The sequence below is a fragment of the Cetorhinus maximus genome, chromosome 3 (genome assembly GCF_964194155.1).
Source record: "Cetorhinus maximus chromosome 3, sCetMax3.hap1.1, whole genome shotgun sequence".
NCBI classification, from domain to species: domain Eukaryota; kingdom Metazoa; phylum Chordata; class Chondrichthyes; order Lamniformes; family Cetorhinidae; genus Cetorhinus; species Cetorhinus maximus.
Genome location: NC_135881.1, coordinates 89,146,026 through 89,158,155, shown reverse-complemented (window position 1 = coordinate 89,158,155; position 12,130 = coordinate 89,146,026). Strand labels below are relative to the sequence as shown.

The window sequence follows — 12,130 nt, the reverse complement described above, 5'->3', positions numbered from 1 at the left end:
AACTAATACTCTAAATTACAGTAAAGGTATTCCCTATTAGCTTCTTAACACAGCTGAAAACTCCATGACATGTATATATGTTACACCGCACTCAGCAGAAATGCAGTCTTGTGTTTAAAGTCTCAAGCTCCTCCCAACTTTAACAGGATCTCTTCTCCTTGGTTCACCAGATGAATCTTCCACTGTCCTTTTAAAAAAGGTCCCTTCACTCAACATTCTGAGCATAATCAAATGGACTTTCAGTGGCAAGGCACCCTCTGGCATTCATAGGTCTTTAACTCTCCACAATCCTCATTTTTTCAAACTGGGAATCCATCTTCACCAGCACTTTACTTGACAGTTAATCCAAAAACAGTCTTTATTTCCTGCTTGGCATGGCAGCATCTGTTGCAAGTCTTCTTCCCCAAATCTCTCTATCTGACTGACTCTGAGAGTCTGTACGCAGCAAGACCACTTGTCTCCTCCTTTATGTTTAGGTGTTAAAACTTGCAACTAATTCTCAATAAGTCTTGATCTAGGCCCCTGCCCCCATGACAACCAGGCCACATGACTTATCTCCAGGCAGATTTAGTGTGAGGTCACATGGGCTTGTCTCCTGGAAGATTTTGTATGAGGTCACATCCCCACTTCTAAACTATTCCATTTTACCTTGAATTAAAGGAGTCAGTGTAAAACATAACTGTTTTATAAAGTCCAGCATCTGTAACAGATGGAAGCAGGTAGTGGCATCCAATGTTACGGCACAGCCAATGGTAAATGCTGAGTTATTCAAATCCCAGAGGGAAACATGAGACAATTACCACAACTATTTTTGCAATTTGTATGTTTCGAGATGCGGGTTTTGAACTCAGTAGTAATAAGACCATCGAGCCTTGTGGTTTTTACAAAACTAGATTAAACATTTATTAATGAGAGAAATGATTTTAAGCACATACATAAGTCTACAAATTACTACTATAATAACCTCTATATCCTCTAATTAATCTGACTCCCAGTTACACCTCCATTAAGGCAACATTAAGACACATGGATTTTAAAAGACCCAAACATGATACCCTGAACAATACAATTCTAAGTAAGTTTTCTTAACTTCAGTTTGTTGTGGAAAGCAGTTGAGGCGTAGGTGCTGAAGGCTTTTCATGCTTGTTAGATTTTAAAATTTTACCCTTACACACAGCCTTTGCTCCTTTATACATATTTTCCCTTTTGAATGCAAATTCCCATTGTTTCACTATGGGCAGGATTTTTCAGTCGGCATGCAGGGACAGGCCTGGCATATAAAGTGACATGCAATGACTCCAGGCGTGCGTCCCGACGTCATCGCACAGTCCCACGATATTTCGTTCAGCGGGTGCACGCTGAAGTCAGCTGTGCGCCCACCGATATGTTAACAGCCTATTAAGGCCATTAAGAAAGTAATTGATGTAATTGTTAACGCTGCCCGTCCAACCTTAAGGTTGGCGGGCAGGCGAAAAGGTCAAGTGACCTTCGCAGTTTTTAGGAAACCTCATCCACGAGCGGGATGAGGTTTCCTAAAGCTTTTATTAAATCAATTTTAAAAATTTCCTAAATATCAAAACATGTCCCATCTTATGTGATACAGTCTCAAGTTTTTACACAATTTTTAAAATTATTTTGATATTGATTTAATCTCCCTGAGGCAGCTTCGTGCCTCAGGGAGATTGAAGCACTCTTTCGCCACATGCACAAAAGAGCACTGGCCCCGACTCTCCCTCCTCCCCCCGCCCGCACAGGTAGCGCTGAGCGCTACAGCTTGCGTATTACGCTGGATGGGCCTTAATTGGCCTGCCCACATAAAATGGTGGCATGGAGCAGATGGCAGGCAGCGATCGGCTCCGCAACCACCCGCCGCCTGAAGAATTCAGGCCTATGTCTTTGGACTTTACCTTTCCAATAATAAAAAATCTCTCATAGTGCTAATTTTACCAGTAATCTCAGGGAAAAATAAACACACTGTTTCTGAACTTCTCCTGGCTAGGTGACGCATTTTACTCCTCCTTTGAAAACAATCTAGGCTGGGTTATTTAAAAATGCAAATGTCCCCTTTCCCTCTTACATCTATCTACTTAACATTTCAAACCTAGCTCATCTTCTAAAACATCAAAGCCTTTAATCCAATTAATTCACACACAGACACGCACACACACACACACATAGACACACCACTATTTTACAATAAATTCCAATAACATTATTATATCTTCCTGATACCTGTGAGATTCATTTCTGTTATTACCTGTTTTCTGTGTATATCAATGATTTGGATCTAAGCCTGGAGTGAGTGGTGTTGAAATTTGCAGATCATACCAAAATACAAAGTGTAGATAAATCTTCAAAGGATCAAAGGAAACTTCAAATGGATGTTGATTAGTTGGGGGAAGTGCACTAAAAGATGTCACATGAAGGTCAATGCAAGTAAGTTAAGAGTGATATATTTTGTTTCAAAACAGTAACCTGTTCTCTGAACAGAAAGCAGCTCAGGTTAATAAGATTAGAAAAAAATCCTAGGATCTTAGGTTTTGTCATGAGGAATAAAATAGAGAAAAAAAAACAAGAGGTATTGGTGAGCCTATATAAAACCTTAATATGACCTCAGTGTAAACACTGTGTGCAGCATTGGACTCAAAACTACAGAAAAGATATGAAGCAATAAACAAGTTACAACTCAGATTCACAGACCTGAAATGTTAGACATTTTTTAATCAGAACAATGCAGGAGTGATATGTTAGAAGTGATTAAAATTATGAAAGGAGGAACAGTGTAGTTTTAGGAGACAGACCACAGATCAAGGGTCCAGAGCAAAATATCATATAGATAAAATATTAAATGTAAGAAATTTAGAACATACAGCGAGATAAACTTAACAACAAAAAGCTAAAAGCTACTGCGGATGCTGGAAATCCAAAACAAAAACAGAATTACCTGGAAAAACTCAGCAGGTCTGGCAGCATCGGCGGAGAAGAAATCAGTTAACGTTTCGAGCCTTCATGGCCCTTCGGCAGAACTGGAGCATAGTTAGAAGGGAGAAATATAAATTGGTTTAAGGTGGGTGGGGGGGGGGGGGAGATGTGTCTCTTCCCCCCCCACCCACCTTAAACCAATTTATATTTCTCCCTTTTTCTAACCATGCTCCAGTTCTGCCGAAGGGCCATGAAGGCTCGAAACGTTAACTGATTTCTTCTCCGCCGATGCTGCCAGACCTGCTGAGTTTTTCCAGGTAATTCTGTTTTTGAGCGAGATAAACTTCTTTACACAGAGAATTTGATGCTATGTAATTCAGTTCCCGGGTTAATGGTTCAGATAGAATCTGTGGCCCCAATATTTATGGGGACAAATTGTAGCAGAAAGGAAATGCAAAAACGCGGATAACCTAGAGGTCCTGCCAAATTTAATGGAGGGTGGCTGGTTATTGGGTAGTAGCGCCTGCGGCATCAGGCTACAACTAGGGAGAGGACAGGAGTGAGGGAATGTGGGAAAGATTATGGGTGGATGGAGGCTATGGTGGTCATGGAGGACATATAGGTGGTGAGGCGGTGGCATGCAGGGAGATCATGGGCTCCAGAGAAGACTGGGGGAATGAGGGGACGGAAGATGATCGTGGGACCGGGGAAAAGTTTATAACAGGCTTGCCCAACCAGTGGTCCGCAGGCCGGATTGTGGCCCCCGAAGCCATTCTATGTGGCCCATAGGAGCCACTGTCTGAAATGCCAGTAAGACAGATAAGTGATGTTGAAAATCCTCCAATCGAGGCTATTACTCGCCTACATTTGATGTGACACTAACAGCAGAAAATGTGGGAGAGAAACAGTCTCCAATTCGACGAGTTGTGATCACCAGCTGCGGTAAATATGCTGGGCAGAGAGAGACGATTTCAGTGGGGGGAAGAAGAGAGAAGGGCTACTAAGCCTGGGGGGAGACAGAGGGGGAGAGGGTGAGGAGGGGGGGGAAAGAGGGTATGGGGGGAAGAGGGTGAGGGGGGGAAAGAGGGTGAGGGGGGGAAAGAGGGTGAGGGGGGGAAAGAGGGTGAGGGGGGTGAAAGAGGGTATGGGAGGGAAGAGGGTGAGGGGGGGAAAGAGGGTGAGGGGGAAAGAGGGTGAGGGGGAAAGAGGGTGAGGGGGGAAAGAGGGTGAGGGGGGAAAGAGGGTGTGGGGGGAAGAGGGTGAAGGGGGTGAAAGAGGGTATGGCGGGGAAGAGGGTGAGGGGGGAAAGAGGGTGAGGGGGAAAGAGGGTGAGGGGGGAAAGAGGGTGAGGGGGGAAAGAGGGTGAGGGGGGAAAGAGGGTGAGGGGGAAAGAGGGTGAGGGGGAAAGAGGGTGAGGGGGGAAAGAGGGTGAGGGGGAAAGAGGGTGAGGGGGGAAAGAGGGTGAGGGGGGAAAGAGAGTGAGGGAGGGGAAGAGAGTGAGGGAGGGGAAGAGAGTGAGGGAGGGGAAGAGGGTGAGGGAGAGGGTGAGGGAGAGGGGAGGGAGAGGGTGAGGGGGGAGACGGTGGGGGGGAGAGCGGGGTGGCGAGAGGAGGGGCGAGAGGGAGAGAGTGAGTGAATGTGTGCGTGAGAGAGGGAGAGAGTGAGTGAATGTGTGTGAGAGAGGGAGAGAGTGAGTGAGTGCATGTGTGAGAGAGGAAGAGTGCTTGAGTGTGAGAGGGAGAGTGAGTGAGTGCGTGCATGAGAGAGGGAGAGAGTGAGTGTGCGTGAGAGAGGGAGTGAGTAAGTGTGTGTGAGAAAGGGCGAAAATGAGAGTGTGTGTGTCAGAGAGAGAGAGAGTGGGAGAGTGTGTGTGTGTGTGAAAGAGAGAGAGAGGGGAAGAGTGAGTATGTGCATGTGTGAGAAAGCGAGAATGTGTGTGAGAGGGAGAGTGAGTGATGTGTGTGTGAAAGAGTGGGAAAAATATGTGTGTGTGTGTGAGAAAGAGGGAGAGAGTGAGTGTGTGTGAGAGGGAGTGAGTGAGTGTGTATGAGAGGGAGAGTGTGAGAGAGAGAGGGAGAAAGTGAGTGTGTGTGTGAGAGAGAGAGAGAGTGAGTGCATGTGTACAAGAGAGGGAGTGAGTGAGCATTCGTGTGTATGGGTGAGAGAGGGGGGAGAGAGAGTGAGTATGTGCATGTGTGAGAGGGAGAGTGTTTATGTGTGCATTTGCAGTATGTGTGTGTGTCCGGCTCACTCCCAGTCTCAGAATTCTCAGTCACCCTCATCTCCACACACCAACACACTCTCACCACTCTGAGACTGGGAGTGAGCTGGGCAAACACACTTTCACCCACTTAGACTCGAATGGTCATTATTATTAATCACTTTTTTTAAAAAAGATTATCAATTTACTGCTTTGACATTGCTTTATTTTTGCTCAGTGAGTTATTTATTTTCTTCATATATCTTTCTGAAATCTGCTCATCGGCCCCTTTAGTGAGAAAAAAAGGGAACTGAAAAAGGAAAAATTGAATTAAAAAAAAGACTGGACAAGCCTGCATTGTAGGATCATCACATCGTGAGGGGATGGGATGAGCTCCAATGGCGATGGTCCTGTGGCAGAAGGAGGTAGATCAGCGGACTGCAGACAGGAAGCAGGCTAGCTGGCTGGGCCAACAGTTTTGGGGGGTGGCACATGGTGGAGGAAGCACTCTTGCTCCTCCTGGCCCACAAGCAAAGGTGCAAAGGCACAAAACTGATGGATCCAGCCCACAGATGATGAACCTGCCTCTGGATACAGGTTTTGCTTGGTCCTCTGATGAGGAGGTTTACCAAGATGTTGCCATAGATGAGGGACTTCAATTTTGAGGAGAGATTGGAAAAATAAGGTCTTTCTCTCTTGAGATAACAACAAATATTTTCAAGATGATAAGGAGATTTTGATGGAGTAGTCGAGTGTATCAATAACCAAATATGGCAGATTTAAATTAATTGGCAAAGGATCTTAGTGGGACATGAGAATTTTTTTTCACTCAGGGGGTTGTCAGAATCCAGGATACATTGCCAGAAAAGGTTGTGGAAGCTGATTTCAGGCACAATTTTAAAAGGGAGTTGGACTCAAGGATGAGGAACTCATGTTATGGACAAAAAAACTGGGATGTGGGACTAAAGCACAGCTGCTCTTTCAAAGAGTCAGCACAGGCATGACAGGGCAAATGGCCTCTTTCTCTGCTGGAAGTTTCTATGTATCCATATTTTCATGTTTACACATTATAAATTTGGACAGAAGAATACATAGCAAATATATTAAAATAAGAACAAAATATATCATTATAAAATGGAGCTATATGCATTCCCTGATCAAATTATTTCCTGTCCCTTAATATCACTTCATCTGAAAACTACACTTACTCTTGATTTCCTATGTGGAACACCATGGCAAATTGGTTGGATTAATGTATTAGGTCATGAATGTTGTTTACTCCCTGTGCAGATTAACCTTAATTTCTTTGCCACACCACATATGTAAAAATTATTATGTTAAGACCTTATGTCCACATTACCCCATCACACTTTATTGATTTGCTGTTGTCTTACTTTGAGCCAAACAAGCTCGGAGACGTAGAGAATAGAAAAATGCTAATGATAAATTACTACAAATTTATGAAACCAACCATCAGGTGGACTTACCAGTAAAGCAAATCAAAGTATACCAATTGAATCAATTATAATACTTTTGAATATATTTTCACCTCCCTGTTTTCTTCAATAACTGAAATTTCTAATGTCAGTAAGATTATAAACCAAATAGAAACACGCTTCACAAAATCATATATTTCATAACATTACCCATTGGACTGTTATTGTGCTTTTTCTGACTTCAAAGTTTTTACCTTGAAGGCCTTAATTTGCCTACTATACTTCAAAGTAATTCATGTGCAAAGTGCTTTATATATTTATGTATATTTTGGAGACAAATAAATCACTGTCTAAATTGAAGTCTTTATAATTCTTCACTAGTTGCATGTACCTTTACATCTAATAATATACTCTTTGCATGATTTTCTGTGGAATCCCACAGCAATACAGAAGAAAAAAAAACACCAGCCCAGTGAATAAAATATCTTCTCAAAGTCGACAATGGATACAAATGAATTGCTTTTTTTGCAATACATAGTGCAGAATTTGAAGCTCATTGATATTCGGTACTATTGTAACATTCTTCAAAGACAGGTCGGTCAAGCTCTTGAACAGTACTATTTCTACCAGGGGTTTTATTATATTTAGTTACATTCTGGTGTCAACTTTTGGACAGTGATATCGAAGGGATTTATCTTTAATTGGATGGTTATGTAGAACTTTTCTTTCTTAAGTAGTTAACAACTATTTGAGTGCTTATTCAAATGTATCACCACATCTCAAGTAGATGAGTTTCAGTGAAAATCACCATATTTTAGTGCTTATATTCTAGCTTGCTACTCTACCACTTCCTTAATTTCTTCAATGTTGACCAGTTCGGTTTCTATTATAAAAATAGATTTCTGGACTTCGGCTTGATATGGACAGAAAGAACCGGAAAGAGAAACCGAGCTGGAGTTCAATAGCACAGAAAAATATGAGCACCATTTGATGAAATGTTGGATGACAGTAATTTGATTTGATTTTACTTTGGTAACTTGTTTCAATTCAGTCCCCCAACCTCTGTTGAGGTTTTATTATAATCCCTCACTGCCAACATTCTGGGGGTTTCCACTGACCAGAAGCTAAACTGGACCAGCCATAAATACTGTGGCTACAAGAGCAGGCCAGAACGGGAATTCTGTGGAGATTAACTCACCTACTGACTCCCCAAAATCTGTCTACCACCTACAAGGCACAAATCAGGAGTGTGATGGGATACTCTCCACTTGCCTGAGTGAGTGCAACTCCAACAACACTCAAGAAGTTCGACACCATCCAGGACAAAGTGTAGGCCTGTGAGGCCTGCAGGCTGGCAGCCACTAACTTCTGCAATTTTGTATTTTTGCATTTTATTTTTGCTTTACTCTTCATTTTAAGCCTATAGTGAATAGTTATTCATTTTGTATTAAATCTTATATTGATCTTCCTAACAACACTGTGGACGTACCTATGCCACAAGGACTGCAACAGTTCAAGAAGGTGGCTCACCTTCTCAAGGGCAATTAGGGATGGGCAGTGATACACACATGCCATGAACAAATAAATACATCCCTCAATAAACCCCATACCACAGCCCATCACAACAATAAAAGCCACCAAATTATTTTTTTTATTCACTCATGAGATGTGGGCATTGCTGGCTGGGCCTGCATTTATTGCCCATCCCTAATTTCCCTTGAGAACTGAGTGGCTTGCTAGGCCATTTTGGAAGGCATTTTTAAGAGTCAACCACATTGCTGTGGAGTCTGGCCAGACCAGGTAAGAATGGCAGATTTCCTTCTCTAAAGGACATTAGTGAACCAGATAGGTTTTTGAGACAATTGACAGTGGTTTCATAGTCATCATTAGACTTTTAATTCCAGATTTTTACTGAATTCAAATTCACCATCGTGGTGGAATTCAAATCTGGGTCCCCAGAGTATTAAGGGTATCTGGAGTAATAGTCCGGTGACAATACCACTATGCCACCACCTTCCCTCCTCACCACTGCAATCAATCTCCTCCCAAAAAACCCTCTCCTCCCAAATTAACTCTTCACCACAGGCAAAATTCCCCTAAAATAATAACTTCTCACTATGACACTCGTACCCCCAATTACCCCCTCATTCAGCACTAAAACCACGCCAAAAAAACATGCGGCCTTTGGTTAAGCAGTGAGGTCTCCCTCAGCTACATTAGGCATCAAGGCAGGACCAGATGGATGCCAGCATCAGGGAAGCAGCTCTCCAGATTGCTGGAGAGAAGGGCCCTCATGATACAGCAATACAGATATTATATCATGTAGAAGATAACATCAGGTTCTCAGGATGTCAATTTGGGTTTTTATCCATAGAGTTCTGGGATTTTTAATAGGTCTTTTGGGGGCTGTATTAGACAGCTGTCTATGATTCTATGAAAACTGTTAATAAGTGTTCTTTATTATTCAATATACAATTCTTTATTGCTGTATTTAATTTTTATTTCTTACCATTTTTAAAGCAGGCGATTCTGCAATTTGGTTGATTTACCTTTATTTTTCTTTTTTTCAGTGGGGGCTGAATCATTGAATTTACTCAAGGCAGAGTTAGGCAGACTTTTGATAGAAAAGGGAGTCAAGGGTAATGCGGGGTAAAGACAGAAAGTGGAGTTGAGACCGCAACCAGATCTGCCATGATCTTGTTGAATGTCAGAGTAGGCTCGAAGAGCTGAATGGCCTACTCTTGCTGCTAAGTCCTATGTTGTCCTGTCTGATTCACCAAGACTGGACTTATTTTTTCATACCGGCAATTTCCTGGACACTTACCTTGCTTTTGATCTGTAAGTTTGTTATTGCCTGGAGTTGGGAGTAGTTACCAGACATTTAGCAGGCAGCAAAGTACTAGACATTATTTTCACTGGGTCAGGAACTGTCTTGGAACTTGACAGCACACCGTTGGCATGCTAGGTTTGGAACCATGGGGGAATTGTTCCTGTGATCTGCCTTCACTTGTGGGGAACCAGAGATTTGGAAAAACTGTGGAGGGGGAACCTAATGTTTGGCAGAATTGGGGTCGGCTGATGGAATGTGAGGTTTGGCTCACCCTGGATTCCTGAGGCAAATGTTGAATTTAGTAATTTGTGATGGGTTTTAGGTGCCACTGTCATTTACTTTCACTCCTAGTTATCTTGAACTTTTGGATTTTCAACTGTTTGTGATTCATTTGGTTTACCTTTATTTTTACTTAGTTTTTTATTTGTAGTTTCTCCTGACTGGTCATTCAAGGTTGGTTGTTTACTCTTTGGCAGTTTTCCAGCCACTTACTTTACTTTTGAATTGTATGTTTGCTGATTCTTAAGCTCTTATTTGTTTCTGTTTACTTTGAACCAATAAATGAAGTACATTGCATAAAAGTACAATATGTAGTAACTGGGAGAAATGGGAAGTACATATGGACACAGACTTTTTAATATATTATAGATGTCAATGAATTGTCCACACAGGGGACTAATAATGAAATAAAGAATAACGCAGACTGTGAAGAATATTCAGATAAAAGCAAAAAAACTGCGGATGCTGGAAATCCAAAACAAAAATAAAAATACCTGGAAAAACTCAGCAGGTCTGGCAGCATCTGTGGAGAGGAACACAGTTAACGTTTCGAGTCCACATGACTCTTCAACAGAACTAAGGAAAAATAGAAAAGGGGTGAGGTGCCCCCCCCCCCCAACCCCCCACTTAAACCAGCTTATATTTCACCCCTTTTCTATTTTTCTTTAGTTCTGTTGAAGAGTCATGCGGACTCGAAACGTTAACTGTGCTCCTCTCCACAGATGCTGCCAAACCTACTGAGTTTTTCCAGGTATTTTTGTTTTTGTAAAGAATATTAAATAACTAACTAGAAACACTTGCATACATACACAGCGAATGAGATAAAGGAGTGTGGATTAGGTGGAAAAGAATTAAAATAAATATCAGCAGCTAGCCTGGAAAGAATTAAACTGAGCAATCTAGGCAGAATAGAATACATGTGACTGGCTCAATTTGGAAACAATAAATAAATTTTGAAAGAATACCTGTAAAAGGAATAGCTGAGCCTCAGAGATTTAATGGGATAATATCATCCTAGCATTGTGGCAGGGTCACTGTTCTTTGGTCACTATGAGCTGACTTTGTGCAACAATACAAAGTCCACGAGTCCTAACACCGTTACAAATCCAAGCCACCACTCTGAGTAACCCCACTATTCCTATATCACATAAACCTCTACCATCTAATTCTCACATACTTCACTTCAGTGTTTCCAAACACTATCAACTATTTCCCATTTCTATGAGATTCTGTGACAGCTTCCACATAACTCTCATACTCCCAAGGTCCATCTGGGACATCCCCACTTGTACAAAATCCTAAATATGCAACATATTCTTAAGCTCTACTTCATCACTCTACTTCTACCAGATCCAGAAGTACTGTACTCTCCTGTTATTGCAGCGTTCATTAGCCCAAAGAGCAACCACTGTGCTGCATTAAGTCCCACAACAGCTCCATTCCCCTGCTCCGATAATCAAAAACATCTTACCTACCATAGTTATGTGTATTCTTATCTTCTTAAATATTGGATAAATAGCTAACCATCAAAGACTGATCCACATGCATACGGTGTAAGGGAGAAATGTGGGAATTGGATATGGAGATGGAGGAGTTAGGAGGTTGGTGCAGGCTGGAGGGGGGAGGGGGGGGGGTGTGCAGGTGGTTCCGGGGGGCGGCACAAGAGGAACTTTTGGAGATCGGGGCTTGGACGCTCCTTTTCCCTTGTCGCAGGCCCAGTGGCAGTTACCTGTCAGCCTGCTGAACTCGCGATGCCGCATCGCTTCCATCTCTTTCCCGCACCCCTGGTACTTGAAGGCTCCTTTAAACCACTCCAGGCTGTTGCGCTCCGGTGGCGGCCTTTTCCCATCCATAATGTGTCGGCTCACAGCACCGGCACACGTCAGCCGCGATCTGTGGCTTTCACATTAACTTCTCGCCAGAGATCATTCCAAGGTTCAAGGGGCAATACAGCTCCTCCCTCGGCCTGGGCCGTCTGGCAGGGTGGAGGAAAAGAGATAGCGACGCTGTGAGGCCTTGTTTCGGGTGGGTTAAGGGGAATTGAGCACGGAACTCTATGTTTAATTATGTAAAAACATCAGCAAGGTGCAAAACATTTTTTAACCATGAAAATTAATAGTCGGCGCGGGGGTTTTGTGTCGAGCTGGGAGGCTGCAGGTTTGCGGCTGGATGTGGAGAGCGGCTGAAGTCATGAAGGTGCCTGGGGGAAGAGGTCAGGGCTGGTTCTCAGGATAATAGAGTCATTAAGGCACAGAAGGAGACCATTCGGCCCATCGAGTCCATGTTGGCTCTGTGATTGTGGTGTGTTACAGGTCATTGTAGAATGGAGCTATGGATTGTGATGGTAGAGGCTCCAACTTTCTTTCCATCACATGGCTGACCAGGGATCTCTCCTGGTCTTACTGCCTCCATTGGCATATGTTGAAAGGATTTCCAGGTTGATACTCAATCTGTTTGACCATG

At 42.9% G+C, this 12,130-nt stretch overlaps 1 protein-coding gene across 1 annotated transcript in view; it reads right to left on the bottom strand.

Moving 5' to 3' along the window:
- The window catches only part of mocos (molybdenum cofactor sulfurase), a 318,270-nt gene extending 306,613 nt beyond the window's left edge, over positions 1-11,657 (bottom strand). Inside the window, exon 1 of the mRNA XM_078538658.1 lies at positions 11,397-11,657. Coding sequence (XP_078394784.1) covers positions 11,397-11,520 — 124 coding nt within the window. The 5' untranslated portion in view covers positions 11,521-11,657. The remainder of the gene's footprint in view (positions 1-11,396) is intronic.
- Between the last annotated feature and the right edge of the window lie 473 nt (positions 11,658-12,130).